At 31.5% G+C, this 27,690-nt stretch overlaps 1 protein-coding gene across 6 annotated transcripts in view; it reads right to left on the bottom strand.

Annotated features, from left to right (window-relative positions):
* Nup98-96 (nuclear pore complex protein Nup98-96) overlaps positions 1-27,690 on the bottom strand; it is a 617,363-nt gene that overhangs the window by 69,804 nt on the left and 519,869 nt on the right. For all 6 annotated transcript variants that reach the window (XM_089589262.1, XM_089589263.1, XM_089589261.1 and 3 more), the window contains one exon: positions 913-1,159. In XM_089589262.1, coding sequence (XP_089445388.1) covers positions 913-1,159 — 247 coding nt within the window. The remainder of the gene's footprint in view (positions 1-912; positions 1,160-27,690) is intronic.

The raw sequence follows: 27,690 nt of genomic DNA, 5'->3' as shown, positions 1-27,690 counted from the left end.
CACTTGTAGGTCTTTTTATTGGGGGATTTTAAGATTATAAAGTTTGGTGGTTGTGGGACCAAGGAATCACATGATTGTGGAATTATGAGGGTGAGAGATTTACGAACAATAAAAACATGTCGGGAATGTATTTTTTCTGGGACCGTAGCCAACATGCTTTAACTATCATATTAAAGTGTATTGGAAACTTTCCGAAATGATAGAGTTGTCATAAAATTAATGGTAATAACATATGAAGGTAATTAAGTACGCAAAGTGAAAATATTACATTTACTATCATTGATTGATTGTTTCGTGCTAATGTTTAACTTTGAACGAATAATTCTGAGATGAAACATTATACGAAATATATTCAAGATTGAGATTCGATTGTTTAGATGAATACCAGAGTATTTTCCAAATTGGCAAAAGGGAAAATTAAACATGAAGCAGCCAATGTCATTCATTAAATGATCTAAGTAGTTAAAATCTCTAATGTGTGTCCGTTTCTTATGCATACTAAAATGCATAAAAATAATCAACCGATTATTATAACACTCAATTTTTTACTAGAAGGAATTTTTACAAACATAATTGAAATAAACTGTTTAACTGTTCATTTAAACACAACGTTACGTATCTAATTAATCAGTGATAACGTCATAACATTGTTTTACCCCAGTAAAACTTACACTTAGTTCTATGCAATACGAAGATTGTAGAATGCGTACTTAATCTCAAATAATACTTCGCACTCGACTGACCGATTTTATAGGGTTTTATCTGAACAATGGGTGCTTCATAGTCATGCTGTAAAAATAAAAAAAAATAGAAGTAAAACATTCAACCATAAAAAAGTAACCGAACCGTGACAATTTAATACTCTAAATATTTATGTTTTAAATAGTATTATGAAATAATATCTAATTTTACCTATTTTTTGAAGAGTTGCTCGGAAACATTTTGATGTTAGTGCAAAGGGAAATTAATTGTGGACGTAGTAATTCTAAGCTATACATCACATCAAGATTGCTTTTGTTTTTTAATAATTCATTTATTTCTGTTATAATTGTGATGTAATCTAAAATAAGCTGTCCTTGATAAGCCCAACCACTAACAGAAGTGTAGCAGTCAGTCGATATGAATAAACGTAACAAAGTCTTTAAATACTCATGATCTCCTGAAAATAAAAAATAAAAATATCAGTACTACTACAATCAAAAATAACTATTTGTGACATAATTTTCTTCTTTGTAATATACTTGGAAAGTGGTTCAAAGTTTTCTGCTATAAATTATTTATCTAACACTTTTTACAAGAGACAAACATTTGTTAAACACATATTTTTAATCTTATCCAGATATAGATAAAAAAATCAAATAACATATCAACTAGAGTAGCATCTAAAAATAATGAAAAAACCAACAATATTGTGTGGGAGGAAATATTCAAGTAATATGAAATTTCCTTTTATATATTACAAGATCAATAAAATTGAAAACTTTGATATAATTAAAATATAATGTAAGCAATTTTTTGACTGCACAATTAATTCAAACTCTGTTTTTGTATATTATTAGGAATAACATAGCTTTTTATAATAATTAGTGAACATACACAATTTAAAACGTTTTAAATCAAGTTTTTAAAATAAAGGTTGCAGTATAAGGTGCTTTGCACTCGCGCACAGAAAAGAAGTTTGAGTTTCTTTGGGTCCAAAGTATTTTATCATCCTGGGGCGTAAAGGGCTTTTTGGATAAATTCTGGAACAAAAGTACACCAATACATTCTTTGGCCGCTGAAGTTGTGCTTTTCTTTCATGGTACGCGAACTACTATTAATTTAAACTGTGGCTGATATTATTTCTTTAGTCTGCACGAAGTTCTTATTGCGTTAGTTATTTTTTTTCTTAATATTTTAATGAAAATGAGTAAAACTACCAATTTCTTACATGTATTCGCAGGACATAATATTATAACGTATTTTAACTATAACTTAACAAAGCTGTATGAAAATTATTAATATATAATATTATTATAGTTATTATAATACAATAAATACTAATAAGAGCAGAATTATGTATAAAGCTCAAAAACCCGGCTACTTATTAACTGTTTGCATTAGATAAAAAAATTATACAAACGTGCACACGCACATACGCAAGTACGCAACTAAACAATAGTAGGACTGTCCGCTTTTTTTCTACATCTTCCACCCAGAATGATAAAATAATAAACTAAAATATTGAATACAAAATTTTAATGTGAAACGATTTAAAAAAGTAATTGAAAATCATGTACAAAGGGAATTATCAGTTCTAATTTTTTTTTTTTTATAAAAAAAAGTTAATAAAATGCTAAATTCAAACTTTCAATCTTACAGTGCAAGCAAGGCGAACAAATATTGCAAACGTTTTTTGCAATCAATTACGAAAATCTAGAATGTCTTTTATGGGCTGTGAAATATAAAAAAAAATTAACTTTTTTTGTTTGCTGTTGAGAATTCATACTAATTAAGATACTTAAAAATGTCCAAAACAACACAAATAACAATTTAACTTTTAAGTGATTGCAGTGGGAATAAACGGAACCTATTAAGATGAGTATGTAAATTTTTAAGAAACAGTACTGTACCAATTAAGTAAGTGCATAATATTATCTGAGTATAATGTTTTGGTAATTTAAAAAAAAAAAAAAAAAATTTTAAATGTGATGCGTTTGGTACGAACATAATATTACTTTATTTTGCTATGAACCAACACCTATTTAAGGAGAGCTCTTGCGACCTGCTACTACCTATTCTCAAATAATTGGTTCAATCCATTGAAATAATCAAGTAGCAGACAACAGCCTGTTTTTTAAAATTGCATTTACTATAAGGACTCTTGCAGCTACATACTTCTAGTTCAAATATCTTGATTTTTTCCACAACTACCTACAATTTACCAGAAAAAAATCTGAAAGATGAAGAATTTTTCTTCAAAATATTTATTTTATCGTTGTTCAGGGAGTATGCTGTTACTGCTGAATTACAGCCAATGAATAACATCTCGACGCACAGCTCTTTGACATCGAATATCGCGAAATTTTCCACTATGACGGATGAAAATGTTTATGCTGTTAGATTCATCACATTTTTTTCTATAAAAAAAAATCATTTGCAGTTGTGCAAGACCCATACAAGAACCTTCCTCAATATTGTAGGCATATTAAATAAAACTGAAGTAAAGTATAGTAAAAATTCTAAGTATACTCGTTTGTGGGATTTTGACATATTCCAATATCCCTAAACTCTGACATATTGGTTCTATTTTCCCTAGTAACCTTATTTTATCTTAAAAACCGCAAGTATTTCGTGCAGGCCCTTTGCAGGTACCGCTCTTTTTTCTAATAATCTGGTCAAGTATTATAATAAGGAGCCTATAAAGGTTCAGACATCATCAGAAAAATTCGTAAATCGTTTAAAAAATCAGATAAGTAATTTTTCGAATTCTAGGTGCTCATCCCTTCCAAAAAGAGGAAACACTACTTAGCCATTGAAGCTCTTAAATTAAACTATATTTTACATCTTAACAAATTTAATGCCTGAACTTGCTCCTGTCTACCCTATTTTATAAGGATATTCACAGATAAAAAACTATGGTAATATATAAATTTCTGTATTAAAGCAATAAAAGTAGCTGTAGCATAATTATATCTAAATTAAAAAAAAAACATTCGCTACAATTCTTTAAAGTGCATGTGTACTAGGGTGTGTTAGGGCGTATACTGTATACGTGTGTGGACATAGTGTACACTGCCTTATTGGATATAGTGCACAGTGTAAGATATAAAAAGTGGTTTCATTGTCTATATTACCTACAATAAATTTTTGTGAACATTTTGTGTCATTTCAGGTTTCTCGTACCAGGTGTTGCATTAGAAACGAGGACCGAGAAGACGAGCACCTGGAGCCAGTAAAAATTTCAAAGACTGAAAGAAAAATAATAAATAAAATTGTAAAATTATATTTAACTTTGTATTGATTAATTTGAATATAAAACAATTAAAACGGGCAAAAAGTTTTGTGTAAAAGACTAAAAGTGGCTCAACATTGTTTAGTGTGCCAAAAAATGACGAAAGTCTGTGTACATTATACAGCGAGGTTATTTAAGTGGCTTGTGATGTAATTCTAAAAAGAAATAGTTATATTTGAGGTAAAAATTTCCCTGAGAACGACATTTATAATATAAATATCATTAAAACCGTATTTGGTAAAATTACTTTCTAAGGAAAGTAATCATTTAATCCTTTATTGTATTTAAAAATATATTCTTACTGCTAAATTTATATAATTCTGAATTTCCAATGGCAGAAATGATAAACATAAGAAAATCGTGCAGGACTTATACATGTCAATAACAATTTATATGATTTACTGCAAAATACAGTACAGTATTTTGTTGAACACATGAAAAATAGGGTCGGAAAAGGTACAACAAAAGTCGATTTTCGACTTTGAATTCGACTTGAAATTTTTCGACTTTAAAAGCCGACTATTCATATATAAAAGTCGACTTTTTGACTTAAATTGACTTGTAAGAAATTCAAAAACTTATGCATAACAAATGTAAGATAGTTTGCGTATTTATTATTATATTAGGTCCTTATAAATATAAGTACTGTTTTAAACTATTTATAAAAAAATGTTTATTAAGTTATTGTGCCTGGTAAGATATTAAGGATTAAACTCAACTCTAAGAATTTAAATTTTATTTAAACCACATATTTTTATCTACTGACCGTAAAAATATCAACTCATTCAAATGCTGAGGGGACAAGAGGCTCCTCAACTGGTCAGCAATAAGACCAGCATGCGAAAACAACCTTTTACAATGTACAGACGTTGCTACTACGGATAAAAACCTTTTGGAAACACTCCACAAGTGTGGATATTAGTATTTAATAGATTTCCATGATTTGAATGGACTAGGATTTTGTATTCGATTAAGAGCTGGGCGTGATAGATACTGCCGTAATTGTATTGGGAGTCCCCCAGCTTCATCTGAATCTGCTTGAGAGTAACTACTAGCGACAGCTTCATCAATGTAGCACCATATATAATCAGATTTTTCCAAATTTTGACTTTGTATAGTACATGAAAACGTTTCTTTTTGAGTTAATGCTAAGCTTCTTTCTATCCTAACAAGGTCATCTTATCAGGATAAATTAAATGAAAGAAAAAAATTTAGTTTTATAAATATAAAGTAAAATATACAAAGATAATTTATACCTTAAGCACTGGGAGGCGCGAGGGACAAGGGTAGCAAAGCTAAAGGAGACGTCGGTTAGTTTGCAAGAAATTTATTCGTCTTGAACCTATACAACTTGACAAGATAGGAGGGCGGTGCAGACTAACTCTCACAGTCTTAGTCACAACTCACATTTTTAAGGTTTGCAATTAAAGAAATACATTTACCTAAAGTAATACACATTTCCGAGAAAACTTCGAAGGGAACTTGCGAAAGGGGTTTTTAAATTTCAGAAACTTTTATCAAGTCATCAATTTCACCTCCAGTGATCATATTAGGTGGTTTAGCTCTTAAAGATTTGTTTATTTTAACTTTCAGGAGTACCTTACTGATATGGTCAGCAAGGGTGATAAAACGGTAAATCATTTCGAAGCAGGAGTTCCATCTAGTCTTGACCTCTGGAATTAAACCAAGACGAGATTGTTTATGGAGGTCTTGTTGCTAATTACTCAGTTGTTGCTTTTTCACTATGAGAAAAAAAAGAAACGATTTTTTTCACTTTTGATACAAGCTCACGCAACGTTAATAGCTCGCCGGTGGTGAATACATTTAAATCATCAAAATCATCAATGGTATCTTCTTGTTCAAGAGGCAACTCGATTACTTTATCTTCATCAGACTCAGATGCCGGTGGTGTTATATTTATTTCGACAAGTCTCTGTCCGATATTATTAATGATATGTCCAAAACATGAAATGGTTTTTCCAAACCAAATTCTTCTTTTATAGCTCCCTTGATATTAGAGCTTCCATCTGAAACGAATGCTGCAATTTTTATTATCATATATTCCCCATTCATTGCAGATTTCTCTTAACTTAGAGCTCAAGTTCGGGATAGTTTTTCGTTCTTCTATGTGGTAAGCACCCAGCTCTACAGTTTTCATTTCAATTTCTAATAAATATAATAAATATATTAGAGAAAGAAGATATTTAGGTTAAAAGGAAATAAAACATATCATAAATTTTTTTTTTTTTTTATAATCAACGACTAACCTTTCAAATAGTGAACTGTTAGACCAAGATAGCTTTTCATCGTATGGTGACGAACACAGATATCTGTAGTCAGGAAAACTGACTCCGCTTGTTGGAGCTCAACTTTTATAAGATTTGATAATTCCTGGTATTTGCCCGTCGTTGCTGAAGTCACAGTCGGCTCACACGATAAAAGATATAGCGGTTGTATTTTTTTTAACGAAAGTCTTAAATACAGCTCTTTCAGGGGTAGATAGAGGTACATTATCTACTGCAATCATTCAAATAAGGGCAGTTGTTACTTGATCATGTCGATACCCACCAGCTAAAAAATAAAACAAAACATTTTTTTTAATGTAATAGTTTATAAGCTAATCTTTTTAGTTATAACTTTGCTGCAGCACCGTGTTTTGCTTCGCCCAACTTGCCCGAGTAACCGTAAGTTAACCTAACGGTAATTGACTAGTTGAATGGTGCCGATGACACGAGCCTACAAACACCTTTACGTACACTACCTACGTGTTCCAAGTTTCAAATGACGGTGCAGTGTTGACCAGTTCCATAGTCCTATTACAACCAACGGTATTACTTACACTTATGTCGCACGTGACCGTTGACACTAATGAGTTGCATGGTTGCATCAGTCAAAGCACTAACTGTTGCCTAGGTGTATAAATTTAAAAGTAACGACTTATAATAAGTTTCGTCGAGCCGTCATTTAAAAGTACAAGTCGATTCTAGTCGACTGCAAGTGACATCAGCTCAATTTTAAAAAGTCGATTCAATTAGTCGATGACAAGATCAATTAGTCTTTATTCTCACAGCTACATCATGAATTGATAAGAAATCGTACAATTCACTGTCCGAGTTGACAGTCTAACATTAAAAGAAGTTACAAAGCGTTACGGGTTCTTAAGAAAAAAAGGAGCGTTAGGGGGTCCCCGATTTCCAATTTCGTTGAAAAATCCGTATTGTGATGCACCAAATAAAAATTAAACTTCACCCTTGCACTTTTATTGCGTACAAAACAGCTATATTTTAACCTAGCACGTTTCCAATGGATCAACAAACGCTTTGTGAAAATGTACTAGATTCTTTAGTGTTACGGATTTTGTGAAAAAGCAGCGTCACAAGCTTCTATGAATTCGTTGAAAAATCCATATCGTGGCTCACTCAATAAAAGTTAGGCTTTACCACTCCCCTTATGTTATATACCAAACGGCTGTATTTTAATCCACAACTTTTCAAGTGAATAACTAAAACCTTCAAAGTAATACGTAACACTTTTTAATGTTGCGTGCTCTCAGTTTAAATTTTTATGAGACTAAATTTACAAATTTGCGAGCCTATAAAATTGGCTCATTGAAATGGAAAAATCAGAAAAATTTCTGCAGTGTCCTCAACCTCCATCAGGTACAAAACAACTAAATTGAAACGCTAAAATTTAATTGTAGGCATTTTAGAGAGTATTTTTCGTCAAAACCTTAAGTTTGTCAGATTTCGGTCACGCAACATAAATACCAGTGAAGCTTGGATACTATGTTTTGGTTCTGTCAAATAAATGAAAATGCTGCTTATATTAATAGCTTATAAATTATATGTCGTTAAAAAAAAAAAAAATTAATTTTGCTTTCATTTATAATGAAAACTTTAATTTTTGAGTGAAACACGAGCACGTAACGCTAATTCAGCCCCTTTTTTAGATTTTAAACTGAAGGAATGCTAATTGATAACTTGAATTCTGTGAAATCTTCAGCAAAAAATATCCTTTGATTATTTACTTTAAAAACTTTCAGATCGATATCTCCTTACACGATTATGTAATCGCCTGCGACATGAAATATACCATATAACTATACTAAATTAATAAATAAATATACCAAATTAATTTTGAATTTGCCAAAAAAGGTCCACAAATCTCACATGAACCGTAGCCATATACATACATACTAGTGGGCTTTGACACTCTGCGCACTCTGGGTACCAACCCCCCAATTTTCAAATATCAGTTAAATAATTTATTTTTCTAGTTTGCCTTTCAAAGTTGAATGAATACAAAAATCGTACACTCTTAGACATAAATAAAATTTTACAATTAAAAGACAAATCATGAGAAAATTGTAATTCACCTACACTGACAAAAGTTTATGTAAAAGACATCAGTACCATAAAAGAAATTGTTTTTTTTTACTTAATGTTTGATTCAATGTATGATAAATTAAATGAAAATCAAATCACGATTTTAAACTTATATATGATTGAAAAGATAAGTCATTTTTATTGATGGCCCAAGAGGTTCAGGAAAAACATTTCTATATGAAACGTTAATTCATTATTTCATTTCTAGTCGAAAAAATTTTACTTACAACATGGAGTGGTATAGCATCAATATCCTTTCTGAAAAGAATGACCAGTCATAGAACATTTCGTTTAACAATAGACTTAAGCAATATAGAAAGTTTGTTCTTTGAGTCTGAATCAGAAAAAAAAATTTGAGAGAAGTAGATTTGATTCTATGGGACAAGGCTTCTATGATCCCAAAAAAAGCCTTAGAAAAAAATTAAAGAACATTAGCTGATTTATGTAATACAAATATTCATTTTGGTGATAAATGAATGATTTTAGGAGGAGATTTCAGACAGATTATTCCAGTTTTTAAAAATAATTAAAGAAGCATGATTATACAAGAAAGTATTGAATCACCATATCTTTGAACATTATTTTGTATTCTTAAACGTAATACCAATATTCGTTAAATTGACAGAACATTTTCTAACTCATCATGACCTTTTATTTTATACTGAAAACCATTGCCTTTAGTCTTAGCATTTTCCACGACTATAAATAAATCTGAAGGTCAAAGTTTTAATAATATTGGATTATATTTCAGAAAACCACTGTTTTTGCATGGTCAATTTTACGTCGCGTTACTAAGATGCAAAAATGAAAATAGAATTTATATGCAAATACAAGTACAACGAGACAATAATTTGGAAATGAAAAATAGCGTTTACAAAGAAATTTTTGACGCTAACTAATCTGAAGTAGATAAAAAAATTAAATTTTCAGAAATTTGCAAAAGTATAATATTGTTCGTAAAACTATTGCACAGTTTATTTCAATAGTAAATGAATGTGTAAAACTAGTAAAATTGTTATTTAATTTTTATTTTATAACTATTTGTGACGACACATTTCAAGAAATGTAAACAGAGATTCTAAAGCTGCTGTTGATCATGAGAGTGTATGACCGAATTAAAAAAATATTGATTGATGTCACATCCATGAACTAGCCTTCAAACTTACATGTACATTATTAACCTATAGCAAGTAAAATTTCGGCTATACTGGCATTTCTCGATCACAGGCACCAGAAGTTAGGGTTTGTCAATTGAGCAGATCAATTTCTAAGCAAAGCATTATCGCGTCGTTGATGAACTTTTGCAACTTCTAATGTCAAATTTATTGAGACACAGATTTCTCTAAAATTGTTTGATTCTTTTACTGTCTTTTCACATTTTTATATTGATTTTTATTTCTTTCTCAAACAAGCAAGCAAGCACACATATTTTGTTATATTGTAAGGTTTATTTTTATTGTTATCCTTTCTTGTTAATAAATTAGATTCAATCATTTTAAAGTTAGAGTAAACGAGGGCGTGTTTTGTTTTTACTCTCAAGTTTCTTATGAGATTTTGTCAAGCCTTTGTTGAATTGTTTTTAGCGCTGCAAAGATAGAAATTTTGTTGAGGCGGCACAAACGCCTATATTGCGATACACCGTTAGCTATTTATCAAAAAATGTATAGTGGGTATCAATGCGAAAATAAACATGGTAGCAAAGCGTGGTTGCTTTCACTTGTGCAAAACATTGACTCGAGTTTGAGTGTTTAGGAAAAGCTCACAATATTTTCACAGATTTTGTACACCGTCAGTATCGGCTGGACAAATCACACCCTTGAACTAGAGAGATTAAGATGCAGAGGCCTGAGTGATTTAATAAAAAATTGGTCTTCAAATGACATTAAACGCTTTACGTTTAAGCTAATGATTTTTTAAATAAAATTTCAACGTTTCTTAGCACAATTATCCTTGAAAGCGTTTGATCGCAAACGGCAACTCGGGTAGTGTAAGTGATAACTTAGGAAAAAAAGTATAGTTCCGTTGAAAAATAATAAAATTTAAAGGCAGTAGTTTCATGTACCTGATAAAATAAGATAAACGTATATTCCTTTTTCTATAAATATGAATAGAATAGGAGAAATCGAGTTTTGTTGAAGAGGGGGCATTTTAGTCTTTTTATTTTATTTTTTTTTTTTTAATTTAATTTTTTGTATTGCATAAGAAGTTCAATAATGCTACAGTTCAACATTGTTCAATGTTATTCTTCTGCTCTAATGTTGTTTCGTCAACTCTCTGAAAAATTAAATTATTTTTATTTTTTATGAAAAACAAGTATACAAGGGTACATTATTCAATGTCGCTGACACAGGAGTTTTAGAAGGACGTAGCTCAAAGGATCACATACTCTAATTATTTAAGTTGGTAAATGGTTAAAATTATTGAAACTTTTTTCCAAACAACTAATTATTGAAGTGTTATAGAGTTGCGAGTAACAAGAGTCCTTACAGTCACGACTTAGGAACATAAGTACAACAAGCTAAGACGTCTAAAAGAATTTTAAGCTTTTTCTAAATGTGGGGCATCAGAGACAATTTTTTTATATTTTATAAGTTAACTTTAAAGGACAAAATACAGAAAGTATTGGATCATCGTCTTTTTCACTAAGATTTAATAAGTTCTAATTAACAGGGGTCTCTGTAGCGACAACTTTGGTATGGGGGTATTTGCAACTTGGGTTTTATGAGCGTGTCACATGAGATCCGAGTCTTTTTTATCACATCAGTTGACTACATATAACAACATACAGAGAACATCAGATTATCGTCTTTTTTACTAAGATTCCATGAGTTTTAAGCAACAAGGGGCTCTGTAGCGGCAACTTGGGTATAGGGGTCTTAGCGTTCAAAATACATTAATGTTTCGATATTCGTGTGACATGTTAGAAGGATATCTTACGACTCATCAGTTAGCAATCTATAACAAAATAGAGACAAATAATAAGATAACATTTTTTAAGATTAGGTTTGTAGTATGCAACTAGGGTCCCTGAAAAATTAACTTGGGTATAGGGGTATTTGCAATCAGGGTTTTATAACCATGTGACATAAAAGGGTTTTATAAGAGTGTGACATGAGAGACGAGACTTTTCTATTAAATTAGTTAACTATAATCCACAAAATACAGAGAGTATTGGATTACTGTCTTTTTTACTAAGATTTAATTAATTAGAAGCAACTAGGGTCTCTGTTGCGACAACTTAGGTATAAAAGTATTATAACCGTGTGACATGTAAAAATAATTACTAACGTCTTATCAGTAAAATAATTATTACAAAATACGAAGAAAATTCATAAGATAATTTTTTTTTAAAGATTTTAATTGTTACATGCAACAAGGGTCCCTGTCGCATCAACTTGGGTATAGGCGTATCTGCAACTAGGGTTCGAGAAAGATAGAGTTTCAAGGACTTAAGTCTTTAATTCTTTGAGTTCGTTAATGCTTAGAGTTATAAGAACATTTGTCTAAACAAGTAATAATAAAATGTTAGGAAATTGTAAGCAACAAGTGTCCTAACAGCAATAAATAAGAAACATTGATAAAATAGTCTGGAAAATGTCTGAAAAAATAAAACAAAATAGATATACATATTTATCTATACTTATTAAATTATAGCAGAAAAGCTGCAAGTAGTAACGAATCGATCATAGGCATTTGAGTTTTTTTAACTTCTCTTAAGTATTACGTATTATTTAAAAACCATTATATTGCGACGTTCTTGCATCAATAAGAGCACACCTTTTTTGTTAATGTTTTTAATATATAGGCGTTTCAGGAATGCAAGTATTCATGGATTAATAACCATAAGAATACAGGGAAATAGCGTCTGATAATGTTACCACGTAGGTCCTTATCTCTTATTAATGAATATTAAAAAGAAAAGTATTTAGTCAACTATCTAAAAGTGAATATTACGTCAATTAAATGTTATATACATAAGTGATCGGCAATTTCTTATTAAAAAATAAATGTTAACATGCGACAAGGGTTTTACAAGCGTGTCAAATGAGATCGGAGTCCTTCCCATCTTATCAGTTAACTCCAATCTACAAAATACAGAAAAAATTGGATCATCGTCTTTTTCACTAAGATTTAATAAGTTTTAAGCATTAAGTAGTGACAACTTGGGTATGGGGGTTTTAGCGTTCGAAATGAATTATCAGTTTGATATTTGTGTGACATAAGAGAAGAATCTATAACGACTTATCAGTTAGTTATTTGACAAATTACAGGGACAATTTAATAAATAACTTTATTTTCAAGATTTAGTTTGTAGTATGAAACAAGGGTCCCTGTAGTATAAGCTTGGGTATGAGGGTATCTACAACCAGGGTATGATAACCGGGTGACATGAAAAAAAAATTTCTCACGTCTTATCAATTAGCAATCTATCACAAAGAACAAAAAAAATTAATAAAATAATTTTTTCACCAAGATTTAGTTTGTTATATGCAACTGGGGTCCCTGTAGCATTAACTTGGGTATGGGGGTATCTGCAACTAGGGTTTTATAAGCGTGTCACATGAGATCCGAGGCTTTTTTATCACATCAGTTGACTTCAAATTACAACATACAGAGAACATCAAATCATTGTCTTTTTTACTAAGATTCAATAAGTTTTAAGCATTAAGGGGCACTGTAGCGGCAACTTGGTTATAGGGGTTTTAGCGTTTGAAACAAATTAATAATTTGATATCCGTGTGACATGTTAGAAAAATATCTGACGACTCATTAGTTAGCAATCTATTACAAAATACAGAGCCAAATAATTAGATAACAATTTTCAAGATTTAGTTTGTAGTATGCAACTAGGGTCCCTAAAGGATCAACTTGGGTATGGGGGTATTTGCAATCAGGGTTTTATAACCGTGTGACATAAAAGGGTTTTATAAGCGTGTGACATGAGAGACGAGTCTTTTCTATTTATTAAGTTAACTATAAATCACAAAATACAGAGAGTATTGGATTGATGTCTTTTTTCCTGAGATTTAATTAATTATAAGCAACAAGGGTCTCTGTAGCGAGAACTTTGGTATAGGGGTATGATAACCGTGTGACATGTATAAATAATTACTAACGTCTTATCAGTGAGATAATTATTACAAAAAACGAAGAAAATTCATAAAACAATTTTTATTCTAAGATTTTTATTGTTACATGCAACAAGAGTTTCTGTCGCATCAACTTGGGTATAAGCGTATCTGCAACTAGGGTTCAAGAAAGATAGAGCTTAAAGAACTTAAGTCTCTAATTATTCAAGTTGGTAAATGCTCTTAGTTATAAGAACATTTGCCTAAACAAGTAATAATAAAATGTTAGGAGATTGTAAGCAACAAGGGTCCTAACAGCAATAAATAAGAAACATTGATAGAATCGTCTGAAAATTGTCGGAAAAAATTTAACAAAATAGATATACATATATATCTATACTTATTAAATTATAGCAAAGTAGCTGCAAGTAGTAACAAATCGATCAGACGCATTTGAGTTTTTTTTTTTTTCCTTTTAAGTATTACGTATTATTTAAAAACCATTATATTGCGACGTTCTTGCATTAATAAGAGCACACCTTTTTTGTTAATGTTTTTAATATATAGGCGTTTAAGGAATGTAAGTAATAATGGATTATTAACCATGAGAATACAGGGAAATAGCGTCTGATAATGTTACCACGTAGGTCCTTATCTCTTATTAATGAATATTAAAAAGAAAAGTATTTAGTCAACTATCTAAAAGTTAATATTACGTCAATTAAATGTTATATACATAAGTGATCGGCAATTTCTTATTAAAAAATACATGTTAACATGCGACAAGGGTTTTACAAGAGTGTCACATAAGATCTTAATCCATTACATTTTATCAGTTAACTCCAATCTACAAAATACAGAGAAAATTGGATCATCGTTTTTTTCACTAAGATTTAATAAGTTTTGAGCAACAAGTAGCGACAAATTGGGTATTGCGGTGTCTGCAACTAGGGTTTTATAAGCTTCACATGAGATCTGAGTCTTTTTCATCTTATCAGTTGACTCCAAATTACGAAATACAGAGAAAATTGGATTATCGTCTTTTTCACTAAGATTTAATAAGTTTTGAGCATCAAGTAGTGACAACTTGGGTATGGGGTTTTAGCGTTTGAAATGAATTATCAGTTCGATATTTGTGTGACATGAAAGAAGAATTTAGAACGACTTATCAGTTAGTAATTTATAACAAATTACAGAGACAATTAATTGAATAACTTTTTTTTCAAGATTCAGTTTGTAGTGTGCAACTAGGGCCCCTGTAGTATAAGAACGGGTATGAGGGTATCTACAACTAGGGTTTTATAAGCGTGTGACATGCGATCTGAGTCTTTTTTATCTTATAAAATGACTCTAAATTACAAAATACAGAGAAAATTAGATCATTGTCTTTTTGACTAAGATTAAATTAGTTTTAAGCAACAAGGGGCTCTGTAGCGACAACTTGGGTATAGGGGTCTAAGCGTTCGAAATGAATTATCAGTTCGATATTCGTGTGACATAAAAGAAGAATCTAGAACGACTTCTCAGTTAGTAATTTACTACAAATTACAGAGACAATTAATTGAATAACCTTTTTTCCAAGATTTAGTTTGTAGTATGCAACTAGGGTCCTTGTAGTATAAGCTTGGGTATGAGGGTATCTACAACCAGGGTATGATAACCGTGTGACATGAGAAAAAAATTTCTCACGTCTAATCAGTTAGCAATCTATCACAAAAAACAGAGAAAATTAATGAAATAATTTTTTCACCAAGATTCAGTTTGTTATATGCAACTCGGGTCTCTGTAGCATTAACTTGGGTATGGGGGTGTCTGCAACTAGGGTTTTATAAGCGTGTGACATGAAAGACAAGTCTTTTCTATTTAATTAGTCGACTATAAATCACAAAATACAGAGAGTATTAGATTGTAATCTTTTTTACTAAGATTTAATTAGTTATAAGCAACAAGGGTCTTTGTAGCGACAACTCAAGTATGAGGGTATGATGACCGTGTGACATGTAAAAATAAGTACTAACGTCTAATGAGTAAGATAATCATTACGAAAAACGAAGAAACATCTTAAAATAATTTTTTTTCTAAGATTTTAATTGTTGCATGCAACAAGGGTCCCTGTCGCATCAACTTAGGTATAGGCTTATCTGCAGCTAGGGTTCAAGAAAGATAGAGCTTAAAAAACTTAGGTCTCCAATTCTTCAAGTTGGTAAATGCTCTAAGTTATAAGAACATTTGCCTAAACAAGTAATAATAAAATGTTAAAAAATTGTAAGCAACAAGGGTCCTAACAGCAATAAATAAGAAACATTGATAGAATAGTCTGAAAAATGTTAGAAAAAGTAAAACAAAATAGATATACATATTTATCTATACTTATTAAATTATAGCAAAGAAGCTGCAAGTAGTAACAAATCAATCAGAGGCATTTGAGTTTTTTTTTTTTTCTTTCAAGTATTACGTTTTATTTAAAAACCATTATATTGCGACGTTCTTGCATCAATAAGAGCACACCTTTTTTGTTAATGTTTTTAATATATAGGCGTTTAAGGAATGTAAGTATTCATCGATTATTAACCATAAGAATACAAGGAAATAGCGTCTGATAATGTTTCCACGTAGGTCCTTATCTCTTATTAATGAATATAAAAAAAAAAGTATTTAGTCAACTATCCTAAATTAAATATTACGTCAATTAAATATTATAAACATGAGTGATCGGCAATTGCTCATTAAAAAATAAATGTTAACATGCGACAAGGGTTTTACAAGCGTGTCACATGAGATCTGAGTCCTTTTCATCTTATCAGTTAACTCCAATCTACAAAATACAGAGAAAATTGAATTATCGTCTTTTTCACCAAGATTTAATAAGTTTTGAGCATTAAGTAGGGACAACTTGGGTATGGGGGTTTTAGCGTTCGAAATGAATTATCAGTTTGATATTTGTGTGACATAAGAGAAGAATCTATAACGACTTATCAGTTAGTTATTTATAACAAATTACAGGGACAATTTAATAAATAACTTTATTTTTAAGATTTAGTTTGTAGTATGAAACAAGGGTCCCTGTAGTATAAGCTTGGGTATGAGGGTATCTACAACCAGGGTATGATAACCGGGTGACATGAAAAAAAAATTTCTCACGTCTTATCAGTTAGCAATCTATCACAAAGAACAAAAAAAATTAATAAAATAATTTTTTCACCAAGATTTAGTTTGTTATATGCAACTGGGGTCCCTGTAGCATTAACTTGGGTATGGGGGTATCTGCAACTAGGGTTTTATAAGCGTGTCACATGAGATCCGAGGCTTTTTTATCACATCAGTCGACTTCAAATTACAACATACAGAGAACATCAAATCATTGTCTTTTTTACTAAGATTCAATAAGTTTTGAGCATTAAGGGGCACTGTAGCGGCAACTTGGTTATAGGGGTTTTAGCGTTTGAAACAAATTAATAATTTGATATCCGTGTGACATGTTAGAAAAATATCTGACGACTCATTAGTTAGCAATCTATTACAAAATACAGAGCCAAATAATTAGATAACAATTTTCAAGATTTAGTTTGTAGTATGCAACTAGGGTCCCTAAAGGATCAACTTGGGTATGGGGGTATTTGCAATCAGGGTTATATAAGCGTGTGACATGAGATCTGAGTATTTTTTATCTTATTAAATGACTCTAAATTACAAAATAAAGAGAAAATTGAATCATTGTCTTTCTGACTAAGATTCAATAAGTTTTAAGCAACAAGGGGCTCTGTAGCGACAACTTGGGTATAGGGGTCTAAGCGTTCGAAATGAATTATCAGATCAATATTTGTGTAATATGAAAGAAGAATTTGTCACGACTTATCAGTCAGTAATTTACTACAAATTACGAAGACAATTAATTGAATAACCTTTTTTCCAAGATTTAGTTTGTAGTATGCAACTAGGGTCCCTGTAGTATAAGCTTAGGTATGAGAGTATCTACAACCAGGGTATGATAACCGTGTGACATGTAAAAATGATTACTAACGTCTAATCAGTAAGATAATTATTACAAAAAACGAAGAAAATTCATAAAACAATTTTTATTCTAAGATTTTTATTGTTACATGCAACAAGAGTTTCTGTCGCATCAACTTAGGTATAGGCGTATCTGCAACTAGGGTTCAAGAAAGATAGAGTTTAAAGGACTTTAGTCTTTAATTCTTTGAGTTGGTGAATGCTCAAAGTTATAAGAACATTTGTCTAAACAAGGGTTATTGGGTTTTATGAGCGTGTCACATGAGATCCGAGTCTTTTTTATCACATCAGTTGACTACATATAACAACATACAAAGAACATCGGATTATCGTCTTTTTTAAAAAGATTCCATGAGTTTTAAGCAACAAGGGGCTCTGTAGCGGCAATTTGGGTATAGGGGTCTTAGCGTTTAAAATAAATTAATGTTTCGATATTCGTGTGACATGTTAGAAGGATATCTTACGACTCATCAGTTAGCAATTTATTATAAAATACAGAGACAAATAATAAGATAACGTTTTTTAAGATTTTGTTTGTAGTATGCAACTAGGGTCCCTAAAGGATTAACTTGGGTATGGGGGTATTTGCAATCAGGGTTTTATAACAACGTGACATAAAAGAGTTTTATAAGAGTGTGACATGAGAGACGAGTCTTTTCTATTGAATTATTCAACTATAATCCACAAAATACAGAGAGTATTGGATTATTGTCTTTTTCACTAAGATTTAATTAATTAGAAGCAACTAGGGTCTCTGTAGCGACAACTTAGGTATAAACGTATTATAACCGTGTGACATATAAAAATAATAAGTAACGTCTTATCAGTAAGATAATTATTACAAAAAATGAAGAAAATTTATAAAATAATTTTTTTTATAAGATTTTAATTGTTACATGCAATAAGGGTCCCTGTCGCATCAACTTGGGTATAGGCGTATCTGCAACTAGGGTTCAAGAAAGATAGAGCTCAAAGGACTTAAGTCTTCTTATTTTTCGAGTAAGTGAATGCTTCAAGTTATAAGAACATTTGCCTAAACAAGTAATAATTAAAATGTTAGAGAATTGTGAGCAACAAGGGTCCTAACAGCAAAAAATGAGAAACATGGGTAAAATAGTCTGAGAAATGTCTAAAATAATTAAACAAAATAGATGGATATATGAATCTATACTTATTAAATCATAGCAAAGAAGCTGCAAGTAGTAACAAATCAATCAGAGGCATTTGAGTTTTTTTTTTTTCTTTCAAGTATTACGTTTTATTTCAAAACCATTATATTGCGACGTTCTTGCATCAATGAGAGCACACCTTTTTTGTTAATGTTTTTAATATATAGGCGTTTAAGGAATGTAAGTATTCATGGATTATTAACCATGAGAATACAGGGAAATAGCGTCTGATAATGTTTCCACGTAGGTCCTTATCTCTCATTAATGAATATAAAAAAAAAAAGTATTTAGTCAAGCATCTAAAAGTAAGTTATACGTGTAATAAATGTTATATACATGAGTAATCGGCAATTTTTTTTTTTTAAATAAATGTTAACATGCGACAAGGGTCCCCTGCGTTATAACATGGGCAGTAGAATGCGTAGGCCTTAGTGATTTAATAAAAAATTGATCTTCAAACGACATCAAACGCTTCACGTTTAAGCAAATGATTTTTTAAAGAAAATTATCACGTTTTTAAGCACAATTATTTTTGAAAGCGTTTGCTCGCAAATGGCCACTCGGGTAGCGTGAGTAGAGAAATAGTTATCGTCAACAGGCAATAACCAGGCATAGGTGCTCATTATTTCAAGGCTTCCTTGTTCATCGGCTAATACAACTCAGTTTAACCAGCGTATCTTAAGTAGTTTTTGATAAGCTGGAGTTGATGGGAGAGGTCAGTGTTGTTATATGTTGTATCGGCTAAGGTACAGCACCTCTTCGCTCTCTTTCTATCGCTCCTTTTTTTTCAAAAGATTTCGCACTCGTGGTTTTCAAGGCCAAATAAGTCAGCTATCTATTTAGATTCCAAAGGTTTTTGAAGCAAAGCTTCTAATGTAGGGCCCTTACTTGACAAAAATAAGGAAAAGCGCCACACTTTTTGTTGTCCCCTCCATTTCTGTTCGCATCCCCCCCCGTTCTCCACCACTGCATGATCTCTCGACAGCAAGAATAGTATACATACTGGTAGTACACTGGCAGCAGGTGCTTGTTTTCTCTCGGCATCACCAAAAGGTGCGAAAGTTTGGAACTTAAGTTATACAACAAACTCAAAAATGAAACATAAAAAGTACAAATTTTTAAGATAACGTCTGGGCCAGAAACCATCGAAAAACTTCGATCGGAATTCTCTACGTGTTTATCATAAGCTCTCATGATACGGCTGCTGAATTACAATTAAAAACTATGATAGAAACAATGCATGACAACAAAACTTACAGGACTAATAAAAAGCTATTCAAGGAGTAATCGTGCGAGGTTTTAATCCATGTTATAATAGTTTTTACAGATTTAAACATAAAAATGATAAAAATCTTTTTAAAAATCACTCATTAGATTAGTATTCTGCTATGCTTATCTATTTTATTCAAGGCATCGATAATGTAGTTACCTACAAAAACACGTCAACTAAGGACGTTGTGTTGTTTGTGCAAATAATAACAAAACAACTTGCAAATTCAAAGTATAGCAGATTAGACTATGCTGCAGTTAGTTCAAGATGACAAATTTTTGTTTTAGTTTCAATTTGTGATTTTATGTGTTTTTCCATTCGTCATTACACATGGCATGACCAATCCAAAACCCCTTCTGTAAGGCTATTTGTAAAACGACATGAAATGCAAGGAGCGGCGTTGGCTCAGTGGTAAGCGTGCTTGCTACTGATACAATGCTGTTCTAAGGGTCGTGGGTTCGATTCCCGGTGAGTGCAGATTTTTTCAAAAAACTGTTTTCACCGGAAAAAAGTTCCTATGTAACCCCAGCTGTTTCGGGGCGGGTTTTTCCGTGGAATTTTCCTTCAGAGTAATTCCAGGGTTTTTTCCTTGCTCCACAGGTCTTCGGGCCTGGGTGAATGCGAAACAGTGTTAGGGCCTAGTAGGTAGGGATTAGCCGGCCCAATGCCAGGCAGGGATCGCCGGCCTTACCGGCGAGGAGTGGCCCCTGTAACATGGGGCTTCTCCGGGGATGCTAATTAGCCTGGATCCGATGCTTCGGACCCAGGCTACACAGTGGCGAGTTGACCCGATGCACTTCCCCCCGGTGCAGAGAGTGTCAGCTTAACTGACAAGGTGTTTTACACCGGAGATACTTCCACTGTGCCCATGGTATGATTTGTATGGTATCAATTAAAAAAGAGAGGATTTAATGGGTGTGGCAATACACCCCCACACATAGGTGGTGAGTGGGTGGCCCCGGCGACTGGGCCAATAGGCTGTCGCGGTAACCCGATATAAAAAAAAAAAAAAAAAAAAAAAAAAAAAAAAAACTACATGAAATGCAGTTTGACTTTTTCGAACATATTTTACGTGGAATTCTGTCATCTATTTTTCAGGTGGTTAGCCTAATTGAAAATCGGGAATATGTGTAAATGTGACGTTCCCAAACGGCACTGAAATCTGAAAGTAGGTTATATATATAAGACAAGACAACAAAAGTACGTACGATAAAATTATATAAATATAACATAATGAATGAGCATTCATAAATTTTGTAATTCTTAAATGAAATAATGTTCAATCGTCATAAAATTATATAATTGAAAAAAATAGCTTATACGTATTTAAAAATCGAATTGTTAAACGTGTTGAGAATTTAAGAGAAAAAAAAACCGGCGCGGTATAACACTACTTTAAGAGTTATAGTGAGAATGTGTTAACAAATTGTATGGATAAAATAATTAATAAGATAGTGGTGAAAGATGTCTGAAGAGGACTGGAACAACGATTGGAGCGTTGCTTAGACTATGCTATTAAAGAATTATAATGCTTAACATAGGCTTTGAGGTAGGAGGCCAAAGGTTTCTCTTTAAATCCAATACTTTATCTCAAAATAAGAGTTGCTTGATTTAATATAACTACATTATTTTTAGTCCTAAATTATGACTCACGTGATTCCGTACATAAAAAAATAACCTATATTAGATATAAATATTTTCATGAAAAAAAATGGAACTTGCAGATTAGAAGTCCAATTAAAAAATCTAGTTGAAATTTATGAAATTTTTGTTACAATTAAATATAGAAATTTACATTTCACTCATAGTATTGCAAATAATTTGAGTAATTTGAATTTTACATTTTTTTCTAGTAATAATAATAGGAAGCATTATGAATTATTACAACATAATAATGTCTGTATTGAGAAAAAATTAAAGGAAACTATAAAAAAAATAATTATAATTTCAAAAAAAGAACGTTGCAAGATAATTTCAACACTTCAATTTCTAATGAAAGAAAAAAAATTTGTAACGTCACCAATAAAATAAAATCAAAAAATAATATTTCGGGAAAAAAATAAGTCAACAAATGGAACATTATAAATAAAAATGTTGTACACACAAAAAAAACTATGAAAACAAGCTATCATTCCAAACCTCTTTTTACAGCAGTGAAGTCATCATATATATATATATATATATATAAAATTTACGGTCGAAAGGATTTTTAGAATTCTTTATAAGAGATTTAGGTGTCATATGATAAACTTGACCTTGAATTTTAAAGTTATGAAATGTTAAGGCCGTTGCCGTTCAAACGCTAACATCGAGTTAAATGAAAATCTATCAGTATTATGAGTTATCTCCCACACTGGGAGCTGGTTTAAGCCAACAGCCTTTTTGGAGGGTATGACGTGTCTAACACACAGACTTCTTCGGCAGCTTACCTGGATGAGATGACTCCCCCAGAGTGGCTTCGGCCTACCACACAGCGTTTACACTTTACTTCAGTTGTATTCTGGAACATAAATGTATTCTCTTAACTGCGAAGTTCCTCAAACGTAGATCTTGTTGAAATGCTTAAAACTCGTGCAATGCTCTGCTTTTCCGGTACGTGGATGGACGACAAAATCAAATGTCTTCTAGTTTTGTTTTCTAAATTCACCGTTGTTGATCACCCAGCAATGAGGACTTATGCTATAGGCAGAGCTAGCAGGGTCCTGGCGATCTTCAGTAGAAAGGACTCGCATGGTCTCTTCCATCTGCTAGTGGCTTCTGACATGTTCATGGCTATTAGCTGTAACTAGCAGAAATAACTATGTCATAGTCAGTGTATACATGAGGCCAGCAATCTTCGAGACCCTCAAAGCTATTGGTTTGTGTTAAGCGGCTTAAGCTGCGAGGTTCGACTCTCTGCCAGCTGCGAAAAAACGTGATGGAAAACTTTTACTAAGCAAATCTATTCCCAGAGAAACGTTACGTTGGTAAACTTCAACGACTGCTTTTTGAGATCTACTTTTAGATACTAAAATAGATCTCTATGAAGTAAAGAGTGATAATGAACGTAAAAACGAAAATCTTTACCTTCATCCTAGCTAACACACTATCTCGCTGGTGTCACCAATGTGACGTCCTTTCAGAGTGTCAGGTGGGTTTTAGAAAAAACTATTCATGTGACTACAATATTTTTATACGGCAAGATAAAGTTACCAAGCCCTTATCTAGACTAGATGAGGCACTCGAGTGAAGCTAAACTCTGAATCCAAATCAGATAAGATTAAAATCATTGAAATGGATGTGCTGCAAGGGGACACTCTGAGCCCCCCTCTGTTCATACTGCTCCTACATGACATCCTGGACTTTTTAAAGAGGTGGGGCATACACTAATCGATGAAAATTCTGAAATCTCAATATTCGCTAATGATATTATGGTAACAGTAACTAGCCTCTCCGTCCTGTAAAGCAACTTAACAAATTGGCCCTATTTTATCCATATAAAAGTCTTACTGTCAATGCGAAAAAAAAATAGAATACTAATTTTAAAGAACTCAGGCAGAAAGGAGAAGTCATTCGAGTTAATGGAGAAACAGTTGAAAGTGGTCAAGGAATTTACATATTCGGGTGTAACACTCTCATTTTCTGACTACATTGCACCAAATACTCTTGGAATGCTAACCAAAGAAAGGACTGCGCTTAGCTCTGTTTGGCAAATTATGTGCCTAAGACACAACAGCTGAATGGCAAGTAGGAAACTTTGATACTATTGTCACTTCTACTACACTGTACAGATCTGGTACCTGGGGACTATTCCAGGCCAAGGAGGGAGAGCGCACTTATGTGTTATTCCTAAAAAGGATACTGCTGCTCCTAAACATCCAGTCAGGTTACGCCTTGAGCCTGGAAACAGGCAGTATCAGCCTCGAGTAAAAAATAATGAAAAGAGTCTAGACGCTTTGGCCAAAAATTCTCGCATCTGGCCTTACAAGTGTATTTCTAAGAATATGCTAGTTTTTTTTTATTTCACTGCAATTTTTTAATCATTCCTACATATGAAATATACCGTTTTGGGTAAATTGACTCATGTATATATACATACAGATGTCATAAAATACCTGGAAAATCCACGAAAACCACGCTTTTTTTAAGAGAAGTTTTTACGCTGCACCAACTTCTAAATGTAATAATTATTAAATCAATTTTACGAGATAATGATTTAGACACTACGTAGTCGTCACCTTAAAATGCAGAAAGTTTCTAAGAAATACTAAGATTTCTGACTCAAGAAAAACGTTATTATGATGATTTTGTATTTTTGATTGTAATTATAAAAACACTTTCAGCGATTTCTAATTTTTTTATTCTAGAAAATAAAATATGTATATGGAATGGTTTATGTCAAAAACGTTCTATTTAAACAATTTTCATTCTAATAACCAATTTCTAATCAGTGATCTCAAAAAACTCCTCAGAAGACTTGGGGAATTCTACTGTCCAAGGTGTGTATTAATTAGGCAGTTTCTGTAACTGGGGGAAGACTTAGCTTACTTAGCAAATACAAGATCGGATATTTTCTATTGTGAAAAAGTGTATTACGCAGACATTACGTTTTTCCAATGAAAGATGATTAAAAGATGGTAAAAAAAGTGTTTCGTGAACTGAAATACACAAGTAAGTTGGTTCTGGTATTCAGAAGTCTTGAATATGGACTAAAGGGTTTTTTTGATAACGGACTGATTAAGAGGGATAAATAACAATAGTTCAGTAGTATCTTATCATATATTATAGAGAAACAGTCACCGAACAAGACGAGAAAACAAAATTATATGGCAACGTCTAGTTATGAATCAAAGTATGTAGCAATGTGTAACAAGTCCATAGATCTGGAGCACTTTACCAATCTGATATATTCCATACACCGTTTCCTGCGTTTATGTGGCATAATGTGATAACAAAGCTAATGGAGCTAGTACAAAAATAGACGGTCGTAAAAAACTAAGACACATTATTGAAATTCAAGCATACCATGATGAAGAATAACAAACTAAAAAAAAGATAACCATAAAATACTATTTACAAAACTACTGCTATCTGACCTGTATGAGAGACTAATCCAAAAAAATTTTGAATCAGATTGAATGATTAAATATTTGATATTAATCCGTAATACTTCACCAAAAAACATAAGAACTAGACTTTACTAGAAAGAAAATAAAAATAAAAATGAAAATAGTAATGATAACTCAAGAAACTTAAATGGACACAATCAAATCAAAATCTTTTATTTACACAACCCATTATTTTTCAAAAATTATTTTAATTATGTACGAAAGTGATATATATAGGTACATCCTGGTGTACGCAAAAAATTAGTTGATATATTAGTTATAAGTCAAAACGAGATGATTAAACTTGATCAGAAAATGTATTTGGTTCTAGTCTAATAAATGTTCAATAAAAAATTAGCATAAAAATAGTAAAAGTACAGATCTAGTTGTCGATTTACACATGAGAGAATACAATGAAACATTCCATTTTCAAAATTAAAAAGTTTTATATAAGTTCAATATGGAAACTAATATAATAAAAAGGTTTTTTTTAGAAATACTGCACATTTATTCTACGATACCCTTCTGTTTACACGCCAACACACAGGCACGCACACACTCGCGCGCACACATGCACACAATCTATAGAAAAAAAATTATCTGGCTCTCAATAATATTTACAAAGCTCTTAAGGCCGGAGTGACGTAATAAAATTTCTCTTCTATTAAATGTTGCGACGGTGTTTATAGTCGTTTCTCTATATCAACTTCGATACGTATTCATGTCAGTCTTAGTCAAGTGTATACATTGTTTTTATTTTTGTACATTTCAAAAAAGGGAGCCTGACAAGGTTGGCATTTAAATTAACAAAATGTTGCATCGAATTTTAAACATCTTAAGGTTTTTATTATGATCGTTCCTTAGCTTTCAACAGATTGTGTGTCTATGCATCAAAATCAACAACTAATTTAAAGTAACAAGCAAAATGAATAATTCAACCAATAGAAGTAGTAAAATTTTACAGAAAACTAATGTATAAAATCGTGAATTAACAGTTCTTATCACACATCACTCTCACGTTATTCTATTTGCCTTACATATAACGTAAAAGAATAGAAATTGTTTACATTTTCATTTAAAACCTATTTATTTGATGATTAAAAAAATAAATAAATTGTAAAGGTTTTCGAAGAGCTAAGGTAAAATAGAGTATAGTGGGACAACGCGGAAATTACAGGGTATAGTGGGACAGGAGGAGAAAATCATGACTGGTAAATTTATTTGTCAAAAAATTTCTATAAAACAACTTCCTAATATTCCTCCATCTTTTAGCTAGATAAGACTCCCAAAATTGATTGTGGTAAACGTTCAAGGGAGAATCAAAAAAATATTTTATCAAGCTGTCGAAGTACTCGTTTGATGCATACGTCTGAAACGAGAAATTTCGCCCATTTTAGATGTGACACTAAAGTTGACTATCAAGATGATATACCGAAAATAAATTTTTTTTCGTACATTCAAACTATTTGTACGTAATAATATGACACTAAAGAACAAGATTTATTAATTAGATCTTAAAAATAATTACTTCGTCATAAAATATAGCCTGTCCTAGTATACCTTTATTTTCTCCAAACACCATGTAGAAGTGGGACGAGGCTTATCATTGCTGTCCCACTACTGCATCCTTTTTTTTAAAAACTAAGTAGTAGTGGGACAAGTACTTGACAAGACCAAATTCTACTTTTAACGACTGTGATTTCATGCTTTTTACTACAATAATCGTGCGAGTGCTATCAGTCTAATCTTTACTAGTAAAATTAAATTCAAATATATTTGTAGGATTAGTAGTTAAGTGAATGAGAGCATTGTTACCTGGTAAATAGACATAATCTCAAAACTAACCTCAATGCAATCTGTATTAATTCATCCTACCCAATGTAAAAAAATTAACTTTGCAGAAAATGATACATATTTTCAATAATTAATTTTCAGCATACTAATATTAAAAAAAAACTGAAAAAAATCAACACCTCTGAAAATTGTCAACAGAAAAATACAGGTATTAGTTTACTCACATTATATTTTCATTTGGTATTTCAGCCTTTAAAATTTGCTTCTTATCTCCACAGAAGAATCAAATACTTCTCCTTTAAAAAATGTATTTTCTGTAACCAATCTTAATTTTAGGATCAAGAAGGAAGCAGCAAAAGAAAACCAACAAGAAGTTTCAAGAGAGTAAAAAAACTGTTAGTAACAAAAAAAGAAATTAACTTGAAAATTAAACATTAAAAAACAATTTTTAAATAAGAGAAGCAGAATGCGAATAATGACTCAATAGTACAGGAAATAAAAAAATGTTTATGTCAACTAGAAGACAATAAAAAAGCATTAAGTGCGTGTGAAGTTCATTTATTTCAGAGCAAAATAAAAAGAAAAAAAGAAAAATTTTAAGACCTTCGAAATTAATATTTATTTTAAACTTGTGTTCACTATTATTTTCGTAGTTTGTATGATTAATAATTATATTATTTAGTTTATGTTCTATTAGACAATATTTTTTCCTTTATTGTTAACGGACATAGTAAGTAGGGATTTTGTAATATTTTTGAAAAAAATATGTATATAAAAGAGAAATCCCTATTAATCTATTATTTTTAATATTTATATACTCCCAAAAGTGATTATTCACTTCTTATAAATAAAAAATTGTGTTTTTATACATGCAAACAACATTGTCATATACTGTCCCACTACTACCACAT

This window comes from Copidosoma floridanum, unplaced genomic scaffold (assembly GCF_036245765.1).
Source record: "Copidosoma floridanum isolate Cflo_tuat_1 unplaced genomic scaffold, Cflo_Japanese_pri ptg000008l, whole genome shotgun sequence".
NCBI lineage: Eukaryota > Metazoa > Arthropoda > Insecta > Hymenoptera > Encyrtidae > Copidosoma > Copidosoma floridanum.
This window is presented reverse-complemented; position numbering and strand designations above follow the sequence as displayed.